This window comes from Anoplopoma fimbria, chromosome 3 (genome assembly GCF_027596085.1).
Source record: "Anoplopoma fimbria isolate UVic2021 breed Golden Eagle Sablefish chromosome 3, Afim_UVic_2022, whole genome shotgun sequence".
Taxonomy (NCBI): domain Eukaryota; kingdom Metazoa; phylum Chordata; class Actinopteri; order Perciformes; family Anoplopomatidae; genus Anoplopoma; species Anoplopoma fimbria.
In genome coordinates this window covers 4230976-4250249 of record NC_072451.1, presented here as the reverse complement: position 1 = coordinate 4250249, position 19274 = coordinate 4230976, and the positions used below count along the sequence as shown (strand labels likewise).

General features: G+C 39.8%; 1 protein-coding gene and 3 non-coding genes across 4 annotated transcripts in view; 1 reads left to right on the top strand and 3 right to left on the bottom strand.

Annotated features, from left to right (window-relative positions):
* LOC129117100 (contactin-associated protein-like 4) overlaps positions 1-19274 on the top strand; it is a 97182-nt gene that overhangs the window by 37392 nt on the left and 40516 nt on the right. Inside the window, 7 exon segments of the mRNA XM_054627649.1 lie at positions 4928-5137; positions 12791-12963; positions 13052-13180; positions 14754-14832; positions 14835-15020; positions 15133-15276; positions 16365-16536. Of these exon segments, the coding sequence (XP_054483624.1) occupies positions 4928-5137; positions 12791-12963; positions 13052-13180; positions 14754-14832; positions 14835-15020; positions 15133-15276; positions 16365-16536 (1093 nt within the window).
* Positions 16739-16821, bottom strand: trnal-uaa (transfer RNA leucine (anticodon UAA)). Its single transcript has one exon. It is a non-coding gene; the product is annotated as a tRNA-Leu (tRNA).
* trnal-uaa (transfer RNA leucine (anticodon UAA)) lies at positions 17124-17206 on the bottom strand. Its single transcript has one exon. It is a non-coding gene; the product is annotated as a tRNA-Leu (tRNA).
* On the bottom strand, positions 17852-17934 carry trnal-uaa (transfer RNA leucine (anticodon UAA)). Its single transcript has one exon. It is a non-coding gene; the product is annotated as a tRNA-Leu (tRNA).

The window sequence follows — 19274 nt, the reverse complement described above, 5'->3', positions numbered from 1 at the left end:
GTGTTTGATTAATGACCTCAAGAAATAACATTTGCATGGAGGGCGCCTTTTTTCCGGGAAACATTTCCATATTTCACAACTACTTTACACTCTCATCTCTGATATTAACAGTGAAAACAACACGTGTTGCATAAAAACATATCGTGTTAACAGATCCCTGCTCTGTATTAAAACAACATATTGTCAGGATCAGCCCCTGGCATCAACACAATGAACTAAACACACATCCCACTAAAACATATGTTCTTACCTTTCCCATTGTGTTTTGAAATGACACCACTACAGTTTATTTAATCAGTGATGGCTCCATGGGAAAAAAATAAAATTAGTTTTCTTATTTGAGCCAATATACATTTTAATAACATTTATAAATTGATTAATCTTTCAAAAAAGAACAAATATAACAAATACGAGTTTAGGATGAGCATGCATGTACATACATTATATCTGCACTGAATATGACTCTTCCTCCTCTTCTTCATCCTCTTCATGAATCTCTTATAGAAGCAGGTCTTTGTAATATTTTGTCCTCTCAGCATTAATTCCCTGCTGTGTCTTTGCCCTCATTTCTGTCCTCACAGTGGTTTTTTCATTAAAAAACACACCACACTCCTGGATATCAAAAACAACGCCACATATTTACATATATGTGTTAAAATACATTTATCAAACAGTAAATATTAATGTTTGAACATGATTTCCATACGGAGTGTGTCTCGTATTCTGTCCACATTGTGTTATTTCTGGTTCCTCCTTTTATCTTAAAGGCTGTAGTCAGATTCAAAGCTTTGAAAATAGTTAAAGTTGAACAGTGAATATATCAAAGGGGTGACATACAGTCATTTCCGTTGTCACCAACACAAATAAACAGGTTTCAAATAGTGTGTCCTTTACCTTACAACTTAAGTGATATTTCCTTTTTCAGCTTTTTCCCCAGTAGTAATTTGAGTATATTTTATGCAGTGTTTCTTACAGAATTAGATTATATTTGTGGTGGTAGCTGAAGGCGAGGAGATGGTGTTGCATGGGTGTGCGTGCTGAAGAAGGCACACCCACGCTTTCTTAAATGAATTACTGGAAACACTGTTATTTTAAATAAATGATATCTTGGTACGACTTTTGTTCTTCTAACGAGAACAAGAGTCCATGACCAGGATAGAAGATCTGTGAGAAAACAAGAAGTGGAGTAGTAACGTAACAAAGTGTCGAGAGTCTGACTAAATGTGTTAAATTTAACAACTTAATGCTTCATCCACACACTTTTGTTGCAGCGTAAGAAAGCACATTGCGGTTGCCAGATGAGTGACTGACAACTTTTTACAACTTTTTGTAACAAGTGTTAAAGCACAGTTGAATAAGCAAGCTAGCTAACTAGCTGACAGCTGGCTTATTATCTAGCTAGCTAATTCCACCATGCTTTATTGCTACACTGGTTATAGAAAATGAGCTGAACAATGAGCTGGTTGGTCATTGTCACCATAACATCTAACAACAAACACCATTTTCTCTTGTCAATGGCCACGGAAACAGTTCAATGTCCATTCTACCCCCTATTCTATTTGCTCAATTTGCTTATTAGCAATAAACACAAAGTAAAGCTAAATCTAATGGTTAAGGGAATTAGTTTTGTATGTTTTTGGTCTTAAGCCAAAATATCAGACATATTGAGATGTAACTCAAAACCACAAATGTCAACGTCATGGCAGCGCTAGAGAAAACGTCAGTAGGTCACCAAAGTCAATTGTCTTCATCCTCTGGGGACAATGAATGTCTGTTTACTGTCTTTATTTAGTGTAAAGATAGTACAGGAGTAGCATTAACACAATTATTAGAGAAAGTTACGTAAAATCACATCTTTTTATACGTTTTTATCCTACAGCATAATATTTTGGGAGGATAATGAAACTTGCTTTACGTCCAGTTGATACCTGCATATCAAGTTAGTAAGTTGTCATTTGCACTCATGTGTCCTCTATGGACACACCTTCTCATTCAATGGTTTTTCTTTATTTTGATTTTGATTTTTTTCTACATTGTAGATTAATATTGAAGACATCCAAACTATGAAGGAACACATATGGAATTATGTGGTAAACAAACAAATGCTCAACAAACCAGAATATGTTTTATATTTTACATTCTTCAAAGTAGTTGAATGAGAAGGTGTGTCCAAACTTTTGACTGGTACTGTACTTCATATCATACTTCATTTAGAGCTCCAGACGAAAGTAAACTAAAGCAACATAACACTCCTGCCACTAATTCATTAAATCAATTCACCAAGTGGAAAGATGATTTATGATAAAAACCATTTCGTGTCCCTTTAAACTGTGTCTCCCTCTGGAAGAAGATGGATTATAAAACACATTAAAAAAGATATATTTTGATAAATAGCCTGTAGTGGTTTGGAAATATTCTCAAGTTATCTAAGGACACAGCAGATATATTACTGTAATATGTTTATCAGTTGGCGTGACGGTTGATGGAGGAGACTCGTGGTTTTCCTGGTGGTAAACTAATGTAGCATGCACAGCAGAATCCTCTTTGGAAAAACAAATGCAATATACTGAAGGGAGCTGAGATATAGCTGTTGGCAGCAAACAGTTTACCGCAGTGTGAAAAATGTATTGTGGGTATTAGTCTGTTATTGAGTCAAAGCAACAAAACATTTCATAATGTGTCTTGGCGGATCATGTGTTGACGCTTAATCAATCAAATCTATCAAAACTGACTCGACAGCCGTGGTGCAAACTGAATAAACACCGCTGTGATGCCAGTCACTGCATGCACATGTGCCCCCAATAATAAAAAAAAAGGTTATAAGCAAGAAATATAAAGGACATGAGGAAAATACACAGACTTTTGTTAGAAACTTTTTGAACATTGTGTTTGTACACATTGTGTTGTTTTTATGTTTGTCAGTAAAGATGATTTTGACATATTATTTTACTTACAAAGCAACAGATTAAATTAAAGTACAAGGAGGACGAAGTAACGGTCATGGAGATTATTTTCGAGACAGGAAACATGTAAAGAGTCAAAGCTTTTATTCTGAAGGATTTGGCCCAGAAGTGTTATTGTTGTTGCTGCAAGTTCGAGTAAAATATTTCTTTCAGATTAAATTAAAGTACAAGGAGGACGAAGTCACGGTCATGGAGATTATTTTCGAGACAGGAAATCAGTCAAAGCTTTTATTCTGAAGGATTTGGCCCAGAAGTGTTATTGTTGTTGCTGCAAGTTCGAGTAAAATATTTCTCAGGATAGTGCAAAAGTTTTGCAAGAGAATACAAAAGTAGGTATTTAATTTTTACTTCCCCATCTAAAATATTTCTCCCCACATTCCTTCTGAGGAAATTGAGGTTCAGTCACTTCTGAATTTGACAGTTTGAAAAGCTACAATGAATATTTCTGTTTTAACAATGTCACATGACTGCTTGCTGTCTCTGTAGTGTCTTCTAGCTCATTGTTATCCAGCACCAAACTTCATTGTTTTGGTTCAGTTTTACCATTTTCATGAGCATCATCTCCAGCTGCAGCAGGCAGATGTTTTCAGCATCCCTACTTCCTGGGCCCTTAATCAGACCACACACTTCCTCAAACTGGACCTTCATATGGATCTCTCTTTTTTTGTTTTTCTTTAAATCTTCATTTAATCAGGCAGTCTCAAGGTGAAAACAGTACCAGCCACATGCTTTTGCAGCTGTTAATCAAAATCTTCTGGATGTATAAACAACTGTTCGCCACATTAACTTTATCAGGTGATAGTGTGTCACTGGTGTGCCTGCAGCTTGTTTTCCAACGCCCCTAAGTGGTGAACGCAGTTTTAAAGAGTCTGTTATTAAAATGATTACAAGCTTAATAACCTTTTGCATTGAATTAAAAAGATGAGAGCTTAATAGCTTGTCAGTTGTTGGACTGAACGAAAAGTAAAGACACACCTGATTAATGTTTGTGCTACAAGACTTGTAGACAGACTGAATTGCATATTGTATCTCTTGCTGTAGAAGAGTAGCTACCAAGTTATGAGTTGTAAACAAGCAACAATCTATAATCGGGATAATTATATTCAGATAAAACGTCTTGTTCCAGGATGAAACATAATCTAATGTCTTATAAGTGTATAGAGAAATAAAGTAGACTTAAAGTGATGTTTCTGCTTTAAACACTGAGGATGACTCAGTGCTCCGGAGCTTCATCTCGCTGCTCTGTAATCAGCAGAAACACTGGACAATCCAATAAGAGCATTGCTGCGAGCAAAGTGGCTGTGATACTGTGTGTGTGAGTGTGTGTGTGTGAGTGTGTGAGTGTGTGTCTGTGTGTGAGCCCTGGCATCAGAGAGTAAAACACTTGCCAAGTTCATTAAAAAACGTTCAGTTGGAGAAATTAGTTGCACGGCTGCAACTTTTTATTTTAAAGACTTCAGTATTTGCAGTCCATTATTTACACACTCAACACACGCTGTTCACTTCATCTAAGCCCAAATCCCCGACGAGAAAGGGGAGACTCTACAGTGAAAGTGAATAATGAAACGTGATAAACAGAATACAGATTCAGTTTTACACTCTGCTGCAATCATATCAATGTCAATATCAATATGTGATATCGACTAATATGTCACATCAACCGAATTTATGTCCAGATAAAGGAGGATTTTGTGTTTTTTGTAGTATAGTGGGGACATTATGAAAAGCAACTCTGACACTCAATTATCTATGTTGGACTTGAAAATTCTGAAGACGGCATTATGTTCCTCGACGCTAAAAGCCAATGTTATAATAAAACAAATAAAACATGTAGATTGTTGCCTGGTGACCGGGAATGTGTCATCGTAAAGCTGATGTTTTTGGTTAATGTTCCGGTTTTGATGTTTCACTGTTTTTTGATTCTAAATTCTTTGACTCCTCTGTGTCTGTGTTGTGTCTCTCAGCCTCTGATGTAGTGAGTTTGGACGGCGGCAGCAGCAGCAGTCTGGCGTACAGGTTGAGCCCCGGGCCACAGGGGACGTCCAGAGAGGTCGTCTCTCTGAAGTTTAAAACCCTGAGGAATTCTGGGACACTGCTGCACGCAGAGGGAGAGGGAGGACTCGGCCTCAGTCTGGAGTTGGAGAGAGGAAAGCTACTGCTGCTGCTCAGACAAGGTACAGCACAATATACTGGTATCCACAGTCAAACACTGCACCGGCATCCTCTCATACATATACAGTACTCTGGAGTATAACACAAAAATATGTGACAAACTAAGATTCTCCCTACCAACTTTTTTATTCAGATGAAACCACTATAAAGTATAAAAAAAAAAGAGGCCCAGCAACAGGCTCTTCAAATAACCCCAATATACAAGAAGAAGAAAAACATTTGTAATGCATAAAATTACTAAATTTAACAGCATTAAAAGCATAGGTGCCTGTTGAAGACTTTAAACATGTACCTCCTGTGATGTTTCACACTATTCAAAGTTATTTATAGACTCTTAAGCTTCTGCATCCATTTCTTCATCAGAATGGGTAATCAAAAGATAAATGTACCAGGTTTTTCTTCATTTATCATGCCATGCTAACCTTATGGAGCCTTGGAGTGGCCATAAAGAAATATGTCTTTATGTATTTATATATATAGATATATTTATTAAAGCCACGATGAACTAATTTGTGCGCTGTTTTTGATACTGTTTTTTTGGTTATTTTGTGCAGACGATATAAGTGCATATACAGAGAGCCAGCACTCCGCTGCAGTCTCTAACTGAAGTAATGATCTGTGCTGTCAATCCAAAATGCAATCAGGACCTTCACTGAGCTGAAATGACACCACACTCCCAATGATGTTTTGTCACATGGTTGCAGAATCCCTCATGTCCCAATCGCAATGCATCTTTAAATCAAGAAATTCCCACACCTCTAGTATTAAAAGAAATAGCTCATGACAGGCGTTGTATGTTGGGATCATATCACAGCTAAGGGGCCTTGTTCGGCCCGATGCGAGGTGGAGGAGTTGCAAGTTTTTTTTTTTTCTCAGATGGAAGGAAGGAATTAGATGTCATAGCAGGGATATGTGGTTGTCATATCACGGCTATGGATCGATCAGATTGCTTAATTTCAGCTACTCGTTTTAAAATGACTAACCACAACTTACACTCCTTCTTTCTGATTTCCAGTAAAAACAACTTAAGCTGCAACAATTCGATCAGCAAAAAGACATTTTCTTTGCAGAACATCTGTAGGAGGTTGTTGACAATATAAAGCCCTCTGAGATAACTTTAGATTGGTTGTGGTTGGCTGAGATGGACGACACGCACGCTGCCGCCTGATTGGTTAAAATGTTGGCCCACGCTCTGCTGCTGCATCTCAGTCTAGTTGCAGACGTGATGGATGGTACCCGTTCACTGTAGCATGTGTTAGGGCCGACTCTGCAAGACGTGATGCATCGCTTACAGGCTTTACATAGGGAGGTGTGTGTGTGTGTGTGTGTGTGTGTGTGTGTGTGTGTGTGTGTGTGTGTGTTTATGTGTGTGTAAATGGGTTAAAACCAGAGGTTGCCATGCTGAATCATCACCATATGGCTCACCTCTCATCACAAACCCCATCTGGCTGCTGAATTACTTTCTTCATGCGTCCATCCATCCATCTCTTTTGCCGTCTCCATTTCATATCTCCCAAAAATGTTTCTCCCATCCCCCCCCCTCTCTTTCTCTTTCATTCTCTCCACCTCTCTGATAGATTTTTCTCACAAATGCTCTTAATCCTAGCGTCCTTATCTTCCTCCATCCATTCATCTCCCACATGTCTATCCTACCTTTCATCAATCTGCCTCCCACGTCCCTCTGCCTCGTTTATTTCTCCTCCGTCTCAGAATGCAAACTTTTGAGAAGCCTCTGAAAGAAAGTGTAAAGAAATGTAAATGTAAAGAATCACCTTTTTTAAAGACCCAGACAAGTGAAGAGCGTCTGGGTCTCCCTGACAAGTGGATCACCTTGTCTCCTTTAGAAGGCCGACTGTGTCACCTTCAAGAAAAACACTTGCACTCTAACACTCAACTCACGTCTGATTTAATCATAAACTGTATATAAGAAGTGGACCTAGTCATGCCGACCTCACCCACTGGATTGTGGACCGACGTTTTGAAGCCTTGAGTTTGGCGATTTTGCCGTCGCCAACTTGGATTACGGCCGACAACATGTCTTTTCGCAACCAATGAATGGAAGTTACCATATTTGGAAGGCGGAGGAGTGACGTAGAGACGCCGTATACGACTCTGGTAGTGGTAGCGACCTGTCAATCACAGAAAGCCAGCCCTAAAGCATACCCTGCTTTATGGTCTGTTTGACTCTAAATGGAGCATCATTTACTAAATGAACATCATGCTGTATTGAAGAAGACTTGAAACTAGAGATTGAGACCATAAACTCATGTTTACAATGTTTACTGAGGGAATAAATCAAGAGAGAAGTAGAGTCATTTTCTCATAGGCTTCCATACAATCTGACTTTTTTTTGCAACCGGAGGAGTCGCCCCCTGCTGGTCAGTAGAGAGAATACAAGTTTTAAGACACTTCAACATTGGCTTCAGTCGGCAGAGCCCGAGGTTACCGCCTGGATTTAACTGAAGGCTGTTCCCCCTTTCACTGATTCTGATTCTGTTGTTCAGCCTTAAAGACTGTCATATCAAAACAAGGAAATTAGAGCCATTCATTGAAATGACGGAAAGAAGAGAGAGGAGCTCAGACCATCACTGAAAACAACAAACAGTCTCTTCTTCGTCCTCTTTCTTTGATCTTCATCCTATATTTCCGTCCCTCTGTTTGTGACTCTTTGCTTCTGTTCTCCTCTTCCTTTCTGTTATAATCACTGTTGTTGATATTGGTTTGTCGACATAGATCTCACTGCTATATTCTTTTCCACATCAGAAGAGACCATTTGCCTCTTTCAGCTGCACACTCATCACTATCTCTGACACATACACATCCTTTGATATTCACGAATCAACCATCTTTTCTGTTGTCCTCTTCCTTTATTGTTATCTCTCTGTACTTTGAATACGCCAACACAACTCGTGGTCTATTTGTCCTCCATGCCTATGAGCCTTTTTCAGTTCTGTGTCCTTTCATATTTCATATTTTCCACTTCATCTCCACCCCCCCACCCCCTTCTCTCTCACTCTCTTCCTGCATTAGTTTTTGTAGGTTACACATTGTGTAATTCAGGTCATGTGCTGTGTGCATTGACCCTGAGATTCATGCACGGTCCGCTCTGCTCGGTTAACACTAACACCTTCAGGTCCGACCCCCCCATTGGAGCAGAAGCAGTTTGCTTTATGAGGCAACACTGAGTAACATCATCCCTTCACAGGAACAGCAACTCTGTCCTGGATAACAGGGGATACAAACACTCATAGTTTTCGGACATTGTGCACTAGAAGCACTATTATCACTCTCCTGATGCACCACAGTAAAACGTTGGCATTGTATGTTTATGCGAACCATGGATAAGTTGAATCTTCACGTTTCTGATCCCGAAAATACTTCATATATACATTTCTACACACAAAATAATAGTGTGTTAACCACTTCTCAATTACATTAAGGTTTAAGGAACAAACACACATGGTTAGGTTGTGTAAAAGATCATGCTTTTGGTTAAAATGTTTATGTTACTTTGGTTTCACACAGGACACAAACATCAAAACCAAACATAATCCTTTAGAAAAAATGCTTTCACTCGAAATGTCATGAATACATTTTTAGACCAGGCTGCTAAATGAAAGTATTTTCATTCCCTGAATGAGAAAGATTTTTTTTGCATTTCATATTTTGTTCAGCTTGTTCAGTTGTGATATATTACCGTTATATTACACTTGAAACTAGAGCTTTAAGGCAAACGTTGATAGTGTAGTGCAGCTAAAGCTTCGTACTGATGCTTGTTTCATAATGTCAATGACATTTGAGGACTAAATTTAAAGAAAAGTCAGCGGGTAGATTTGGTGAAGATATCAGAGTGTAACTGGGCACTTCTTCTCAGATCAAAACACTTGTTTTTATTACTAAAATAATCCACTTTGAACAAAATTGTCTGAATGAAAAGCTTCAGTACTTCAAGAGAACAATGTTTGCTGATTACTTACACTTACATTATCACATGGTGAAACAAAGGTCAAGGTCATAAGTTACGCCTACTTTGCTGCACAGCTGCCGTTGGTTGACAAACCTGCACCACATATCAAAACCTCACATTAAAAAAGAACAAATGCTATATCGTTCCTTGTGACATGTTTGGCTTTATATGGGAACAATAAGCAGGTAGATACAGTACAGTTGTATTAACACTTGTATGAAACACTAGTTTACATTATCCAAGTCAAAATCTCTACTTTCAGTTACTTTTCTGAAGCACATAATGATTCTGCACGATCATTTCTTTTATGTTTTTACACAGAAAAAGATACTGTAACTGCTGCAAATTAGACTGTCATAATGTTCTTATTCATCTTGCTTCTAGTTTGTCACATGAAGAATCGACTCTCTACTCAGAGCTTCTGATTTGGGCTGAATATGTGACAGGCATTGTGCTTTACGAGCGTCAATTGCTGAAGCGATTATACCAGCCTGTTGTCTGATAAGAGCCGTCAGTGTGTCTGTCTCCATAATCAGATTTTGAGCGGCAGTAACAGAATAGCAGACGAGACTGCAATGAGGTGATTCTGTCTCGAGGGCATGTGGAGAATGATGAAGTGATATACAGTCTTCAGCACACACTGTGAGGTAGTTTTTAGATTTTCTCCAGAGCTTTTTCTGAACGTGTTTGCTTGCCTGCCACCTGTCTGTATAAAGCAATACAACCTGTCTCTGTTAGCCACCTAACAGCTCTGCCAACAGTTTGCTCTCTTTCTCATGTGTACACAGTTCAAACTAAAGTGTATTCACGGTCAAACAGAGCTTATATCTGAAAAGTGTAACTGAAAGCGTGCATTGATACTCTTTTCTCTTCTCTTATTGTAGCAATGCATGGGAGCGATGTCATTTTGCTTTAATTCAATTCAATTTATTTGTATAGCCCAAAATTACAAATCACATATTTGCCTCAGAGGGCTTTACAATGTGTACAGCATACAACATACTCTGTTGCAGGACCCCTTCATCAGAACAGAACAAACTCCCCCACAAACGGGAGAAAAAAGGACGAAACCTTAGGGAGAGCAACAGGGGAGGGACCCTTTCACAGGATGGACAGAAGTGAAATACAGTGTAGAGTATAGAATATAGTGTACATAATTGAATTACAACGCAGTTAACGCATATGGTATAAATGATTCATATAATGAGTGTAGTAAGCAGAATAATTATGGAAATATATATATTAGAATTATAATGATAATAAAAGCATTAATGCTAGCAATAGCTTGCGACATTCTCTGAAAGAAACATGCCGCTGTTCAAGTTGTCGCGTACTGTATTCTCCACCTTATATACATTCATGCATTGTCCAGGAATGTTGAGAGACAGCAAGTCACGTTATTATCACAATGCTTCCCATGGTTCCCTGATTAGACTTGAATGTAGCAATAAACAAAGCTCATTGTGAGATGAAGCCTGGTATGTGACTTTGTGAATTGGCCCATTTTATTACAAAATAATAATTAATTAAACGGCACCATCAAATTTATGGTGCAACTGGCACTTGTGTCTAACACATAATAAATGACATTTTCACAACAGAGACAACAATGACAGCTCATTAGAGCAAAGTGGTTATATTTTACAATTAAAAATGCTATTCTAGACAATAATAATACTAAGTGTCTGTCATGGTAACGACTATCGATGCATGCCATTTTATAACTCCACCAAATTTTGAAAGGATTGATCTGAAGAATGTGAAGTTCTAAAAGTAAGTAAACAAGCGAGATTTGAAATGCAAAAAAGGGCGATAAAGTGATTGTTATTACGTGCGGAGAAGCAGAAAGAAATACAAAGTTTATTGACCTGAAGACATGTTGAGTTGAATCTGAAACATGGAAGATAGCCAGATAAGGAATGCAGCTTTTTATCAGCCCTTTAAACTTCTAGCTTTTCTTTTTCTTTCTTCTGCTATTTGGTGCAGAATTGAACTAACAAACTCATTAGCACATTAATATCTACTGTAACAAAGGTCAGCGATGACGGAAAGGTTTGACATTCACAAAGCCCTTTAATCTTCACTGCGAAAGAAGAGAGAAATAGTTCTATATAAATATGAATATCAGTAGAGTGATATTCCATTCGTTTGGCCTCTGATCTCTCACGTTGATTCCTGTTTTCTCTTTCCAGTCATTCACACAGTAATCAAACCCTGAATCATAAGATCCTCTCTTCTCTACAGCCGACAACATAATAATTGTTCCATTAATCATTCCCATTTAATACATCTGATTTGTTTGTAACTCTCTGATATTGATCTCTCTCTCCATTCGTTCAGAATGATGAGTAATGATGAGTAACTCCTCACTATAAGTGTCCCTGTATTGTGACTTCTGCATCCTAACTTTCTCTCTCTGGGTGAAGTTGTTTTTCTCAGACAAATAAACCCTCTCCCATAATAGTCTGCATGATCAGAAATACATTTGTCCATCATCTGCAAACTGTCTCTGTCTCTCTCTTTGAAGTTGGAGTCGTCTCTCCCTAAAGAATATCTAATACATTTTTAATAGCTGACTGTTTTCAGCTCTCTCTCTCAGCAGAAACCACAAAAGTTTCTCCTCCAGTACTTTATTGTGAACAATCCACTTATTTGGACCCGCTGAACGCTCATCAATCATTAATGATGTCTCGCTGTGTTTCCTCTGCACTTTTTTTTAGCCATTATCACATATTTGGCGTCAGTATGCAGATATCCTGTAGTCCCTAATGAGATGAGAGAGGGTGACCTCGCTGTGATCCTCTCCGCGGGATAGCGAGGAAAAAGGGAAATATTTAGACACAATATGGAGGCTGGTGTGTTGTAGCTGTCATGAGGCTTTCGTTTCCCCATGACACCGGGTCACACTGTTGGAAAGAAGCAGGTCAGATAATGAGAAGACAACAAACAACAGATCGGATAACTAAAGATAGAAAAGGAGAAAACAACAGGACTAAAAAAGGAAAATAGATTAGCTGCTTTTATACTCAACGGAAGCAAACCTGCTTTGCTTATTAAATAACCAGAATAACAGGCTTGATAACACTGGAAAAAAAAACACACTCACAAGTCAAATAACTTGGAATAAAACCAATCCAAAAGTTTCATTCTTTCTTGTCTCCTTTAATGCATACGGTTCTTTTTTAATGTTCAGACTTTGAAAATCAAACAGCGGCGATGTGTTGATTAAAAACCTTTCTCAGTATGTGATTAGTCTTCTTTGTGTCTGCCTGCTTTATTCTCTCCCGCCTTCCCATCCTTTTTTTGCCATCTCATCATCTGATCCCTTCCTTTCACTCTCACCTTCATCCTCCTCCTTTTGCCCGACGCCTTCCCTCCTCCTCGCCTTCATCCTCCCTTTCTACTTTACTCCTCCCCTCATTCTCTTATCACCTGTCTTTCTCCTGATCTTCGTCTTCATCCTTGTTTCCTCTCCTTCTTCTTCTCCTCCTCCTGTATGCCCTCTATTTTCCTCCCTTTTCTTTCCTATATCGCCTTCAACACCTCAACGTCCTTTACCGTCCTGTCTTTGTCACGTCCCTCTTCCTCCTCACGCTCATTTTTCACCTGCTCCTCCTCCTTCATCCCTCATCTTACCTCCCATACACCACCCACCCTTCTTATCCTCCTCCTCTTCTTCTCCTTCCAGGTACTCCTTCCTCTGAACCCCGGCGGCTGGCTTCCCTCGGCAGCCTGTTGGACGATCAGCATTGGCACCATTTAGCATTGGAGCGGCGCAGCTCTCACCTCAACCTCACTGTGGACAAACACATGCAGAGGATTCAAATCCCCGCAGAGTTCAACAGCTGGGACATCGAGCAGGTGTGTGGGGGAAAACGCTCTGACACAAAAACACTACTACATAAACATATTATATTTGCATTCATTGTTCATTTTTGTCCCCATACAGCTGAGTGTAGGGGCGGTCCAGGGCCTCGTCTCCGAGAGGAACTTTCACGGCTGCCTGGAAAACCTGCTGTACAACGGCCTCAACCTGATAGAGTTAGCTAAACACAAAGACCAACAAGTTACCGTGATGGTGAGAACATTTTACCATCATCCAGCTTCTTGAAATGTTCTTATTTGAACTTTTCTACATGATGAAAGTCAACCATCACTAGCCAATGTTTCACTTTGTTTATACGCTTGTTGGGGTAGAATAGGTCAGAGCCTAAATGGCCAAATAATCAACACTGCGCATACTCATTAACTTCATATATATAACGGTTTTGATCAGCTGAAAGATAAGCAACTATCTTAAAAAGGAAGATCCATGGGAAATACAAGCTTCCAATTATTTTGTGGCACCACAAAGTTTTTTTATTCCCTCCAATGTGATGATGACGGATCACGTCGATCATCTGGGGGAAAGCAAAGCAAGGGCGTTGATGTTCAGCTCTTCAAACTCTCGGCTTTTATTTCCGAGAGAGAATACAGCATCAATAGCTGGAGCTGCGCCACCTAAAATAAAATCTGCAGGCTAAATTTGTCCCTCTACGAAGGGATAAAAGATTCTGCTCGGTGTTGTTTTGTGACTCCCTCATTACAAGAGGTGCTGCCATGAAGACACAAGCTACGATCGCCCTGAGCCCATCCCTCACATGCATTATAGATGAGGTTGTGTGTGTGTCTACATGCAGGTTCATGTGGCTAATTAGCTGGTAGCTGATTAGTGAAGCTGACGAGCGCTTAAAGAGGACAGTGAGTGATGAGAGGACAGAGGGGGAGGAGGCGATGGGTAGACGTTCAGTAAAGCTCCCTGCTCTTTTTCATTAGGACTTTTAGATGTTTCTACAATGACGATAAGTGGATCGAGTTAAGAGGAGAGCAGAGCAGAACCGTTTCTAATAAACGCTCTGTCGTTACAGTAAAGGACCGGAATATTAAATAAAAAAAAAGGTTCAGAAATTCACATGCATAGCTGCAGATCTAATAGGGGCTATTAGTTGTAAAAAAAAAAAATGTAATATAGAGACCAATTTTGGCCGTTCTTAAAGGTATGATAACAAAATGAAGTAGAGTTTTAAATGATGTATGTGTGTGTAAGCGTGTGAGGGGGATTTTGGGGTGCACGGTGTGTTAGTGACGGGCCTTTGGGGGATTTTATTTGCTCACTTTTTACTTTATATTTTGCAGTGGTGCTGCATCCTCCACCACGTACGACCATGTATCACTTTAACAGCTCCACAAAGGGCTTTTAGATGTCATCTGTGTTTCCGGAGCATTATAAAGATAGCAGGCTGATATTCCCGGCAGAGAGCTGGGACTGTAATATATAACTGCTGCAGCCTTTGCAATGGACCTGGTGTCATTACCACTACTCAGAACAATGGGCCGCAACGGAAAAGTCTATATAGCACTGTTCACATTCATACCCACCTCCTTCCACACCTCTTGGGTGACATTGGCATTTTCTTCCGTTTGCAATCATGGCTTTTATTCCCAAGGAGACTCGCTGATGAGATCATTGTGGCTCAAGGTCGCATCGGCACGCCCTCTGCAGCTGATTCATATTCATGTTTAATGTTGGTTAATCTGTCTTGTAATCATTTTTTTCTGTCTCCTCCTCTCTCTCTCTCTCTCTCTCTCCACGTTGCATGTTTCTCTCTCAGGGCAATGTGACCTTTTCTTGTGCTGAGTCGGTTTCCGTCGCCGTGACGTTCCCCGGCCCCCAGAGCTTCCTCCAGTTGCCGGGGCGACTGCGTCCTCGTCTGGGGGTTTGTCCGTTGGGTTTGAGTTCAGGACGTGGAACAAGGCGGGGCTTCTGCTCACCTTTGACCTGCCTCAGGAAGGGGGCGTGGTCTGGCTGTACCTGAGCGAGGCCAGACTCCGGATACAGATCCATAAAGCCGGCAGGGCGCTGCTGGAGCTCAGTGCAGGTCAGTCTAACAGCCTATAATATTTATTTCTAGCTTCTTAGCTCTTGTTACGAATACCTTAAATGTATAACTTAACATTTATTAACATTATTATCATTAAATGTTCTCCCAGGTTCCGCTCTGAATGACGGTCAGTGGCATTCGGTGGAGCTGACCTCCAGACGAGGTCGTCTGACCATCGCTGTGGATAAAGAGGAAGGAGGCGTCGCTCACGCCAGCTACTCCGTCACCGCAGGAAGTCAACTCTTCTTTGGTGGTAAGAGTGAAACAAATCATCTCTATTATTAATCTGCAGGAGCTGTCAATCACTTAGCTGCTGCAGTTCACCATCTGTTACATCATCATACTGGACATGCATCAACGATACTTTCAATTAGTATTCATTGGAAACTCAAACAGTAGTAAATCTGTGTAGAGCATAATAATAGTGTTGAAGAGGCTTTGCTACACATAATGTTCTAGTTCAGCAACATGTCTGTGGTCGTTAAGCTGTATTTCAAATTAAGTTTTTCACATTTTGAGGCATTTTACCGAAGTGATTTATTTAATATCCCTCATTTATGAATTATTCTATTGCTGCCTTTCTTTTCCTTTTGATGTCAAGATCCAGACTTTCAGTCAATGCAACCCCCCTGACTTTTATATTCGTAGTTTTGCATTACCTTTTCAGCGAATTCAGTTAAAGCTCTGTGTTTTCATATGCATACAAGCTGCAACCTTTTCTGACAACACCTTTATAATGAAAACTACAGTTGCAGCAAATACAGGAATCATCTAAACTGACTCACTACGACATTTCTTTATACTGTACAGAACAGCTGCTGTTTGCTCTGAGCTCTATTTAGCTCGAGGCTCTTTTATAATGAAAGTTGTAAGGCTTTTCCCCTTTTTTCCTCTTCTCATTTCCTCTTATCACGCTTCCTTTCTCCCTCCTCTTTATCTCCCTGTTTTCTCTCCTCTCTTCCTTCCCTCCAGTCTTTATCTTTCCTTATCCTTCTCTTTCTTTCACCACTGGCTTCCTCGCTGCCACCTTTTCTTAAATCTCATCTCTTTTGTCCCTTCTTTGCTCAGCCCTATTACAGTCCAGGCATGTTCTCTAACTGCCTTAGGCTTTTTATCATCACACACACAAACAAATGTACACATTTACACTGACTCTGTTTCCACATTAAATGGACGACTAAGAAACAAAAATAACTATATTCATATGATAAAGGCTTGTGTGACTTAACTCCTATAGAACATTGTACATTACCCCTACAGTAAATAAGTGTGTTTTTAGTCTTACCTCACTTTAATCATTCCACTTGTCTCCTCACTGTCTCCTTTTGCTTTCCTGTCCAGGTTGTCCTGCTGAAGAAGACGGTCAGGACTGTAAGAATCCCTTCAGCATCTTTCAGGGCTGCATGCGTCTCCTCAGCATGGAGAACCAGCCAGTGGACCTGATTATGGTGCAGCAAAGGCTGATGGGAAATTACAGCCAGCTGCAGATCGACATGTGTGGCATCATCGACAGGTCAGAACCACAGAAGCCTTTCTCAGTGGTGCACCATTGAACCATTGAATTACTTAGACCCTAATGCAGGTACGTCCATCACTATATTCCAAAGTTGAGCAGACAGGTTTCAAATCAAACATTCCTTGAGCTGTTAACCGCAACAGACAAGTATAAACTGTCAAATATGTACCGGTATTATGACAAAGGATTAGTCATAAATTACCAGGAGTGGGGTTCGAACCCACGAGGGCTCATGCCCATTGGATCTTAAGTCCAACGCCTTAACCACTCGGCCATCCTGGTCACATTTGACATGTTGTATAACAGAATGAAATAAAATATGAATGGCCGGGCCTGTTGTGTATGTATCACCTAAAAATCACTTACCAGGAGCTGAAGAAAACACTGTAAGATGACAGGGATTTGTACAGATTTTAAGGGCAACACCTAAATCACTGGGTGACCCTTTGGACTTCAGCATTGCTCGCATGTCAGTATAACAATACTGTGTGTTGTCAAATCCATTAACACTTAACATATTGACCCAAACTTCCTTTGTGGACAGTCCAAAGTAACTGTCCACAAATCCATTAATACTTAACATATACCAGGAGTGGGGTTCGAACCCACGAGGGCTCATGCCCATTGGATCTTAAGTCCAACGCCTTAACCACTCGGCCATCCTGGTCACATTTGACACAATGTATAACAGAATAAAATAAAATATGAATGGCCGGGCTCGTTATACATGAGTTTTAAACCAACAAGCACATCTCTCTGTAATCATTCTAAAAATGTAAATTAGTCCAGAAGCCTTTACTTTATAATCTACTGTATCATATTTATAACCAAAGTAAGTGTTGTGCAGCTGAAGAAAACACTGTAAGATGACTGCGAAACTTTTGAAAAGAGACCATAAATCAGGTGAATAAAAGGTTTTAAATGGCCATCAGATTTTTACAAATCCAAATATCCTCTACAAAAATGAGATATTTTTCTAAACCCAAACTAATGTAACCTTAGTTGGAGTAATGATATTCCTTATCGGCTTTGAATGCTTTTTTCTGTCCTATTTCATGGTCAGAACAGGTATAGATGATGTGTGCTTGTTGTAAATGGATCACCTACCAGGACAGGGATTTGTACCAACAAGGATTTTGAGGGCAATGCCTAAATCACTTGGTGAACCTTTTGTCTTCAGCATTCCTTGCATGTCAGTATAACAACACAGACTGTGTGTTAATTTGAATATAACTACCATCAGAATATTAACCCAAACTTTCATCCAAAGTAACTGTCAGTTGAGTCATCAAATCCAATAATACTTAACATATACCAGGAGTGGGGTTCGAACCCACGAGGGCTCATGCCCATTGGATCTTAAGTCCAACGCCTTAACCACTCGGCCATCCTGGTCCCGTTCGACACAATGTATAACAGAATAAAATGACATATGAATGGACGGGATCATTATGCATAAGTTTTCTGTGAGGTTTTTGCGTGGCTTCAAACAAACAGTCCAATATCTGTAGTCAGACTCTGTCTTTTTGAGACTCAACTGTTGCAGAAGTAAAATGTAATTTCTGCTTTTCTTCGACTTCTTGGCAGAGTCATTTGTTTGTGAGGTGAAGCGATGAGTTGTGAGTGTTAGATTGAGGAAAATTAGAAACAAATGCACACAAACAATCATAAGCGTCCTCTCGCACAAACAGTATTTCCATTAAAGAACGGAGAATTATTGTTCAGTGGAGACCTGAGGTGTGAAATAATCACTGACAGCCCTGTTTGTTTAATTCCTCCTGATATCTGACAAATCACAATTTCTCAACAAAGAATCACCAAATTGTTTTCTATGATCTGTTTGACACTTAAATAATAAGTGTTATTCTCACTTGTGTATCTGCCTTTTGTTAGATTTATCAGCTTTGATCGAGCCTCTTTCAAATAGCACCTCGATGATATCTGCCGCGTTAAAGCAGCAAACTTCCAATTTATTGCTTCCCATTCTCTGTTAATGTCAAAACTTTCTATCATTCTGGTTTTATTATGACTCCAGCTGCCTTTTTGCTATGTACTGGAACTGCTCACTGGAACAGAACAAGACAAAGAAACGTGGCTCCCACTGCAAGATCCCACATCATAACTCTGTTAATAATATAAAGTCAGAAGGAAAATGGAGTTACTGACTTGGCTTCCTCAGAGCAGCGTGTTACATCTGTGTTTGTGTGTCTGTGTCCAGGCTCAATAGCAGTGCAACCCCATTCAACGAGTACAACACAGAAGCAGCCATGCATTTAATAGACTTGACCCATCAGTCCTGTAGCAGGGCTTGAACTGAATCAACAGTCAGATCTAATTTACTTTTGATCTGACCCGTGTTCACGTTGCAAGCAGCATGATCAAAAAGTCTGTTTCCTGTTAGAGGTGAACAACCGGGTGAAAGAGGGTAACAACAACCTCGTCAACCAGACAAAAAAACCCCAGTTCTCCTCATGTTTCCTTTAAAAATAGCAGAAAAACAACTACCTGATTGCATTTATTAGTAATAAAAATACATGTTATTTGTCTAGAGCTTTAAAAGGTTCTCAAAGGCCCTTTACATGGTCCAAACAGCAACAGCCATCCTGGTGATATCATTGCTCATCTGTTCAAACACAACCCATGCCTACATTTTCCCGACATGTGACCTCTCCCGGTTGTGCAAATAATGACTGTGGAAGTCAATATTCGCACAAACACAGTAACGCTGTCAGTAG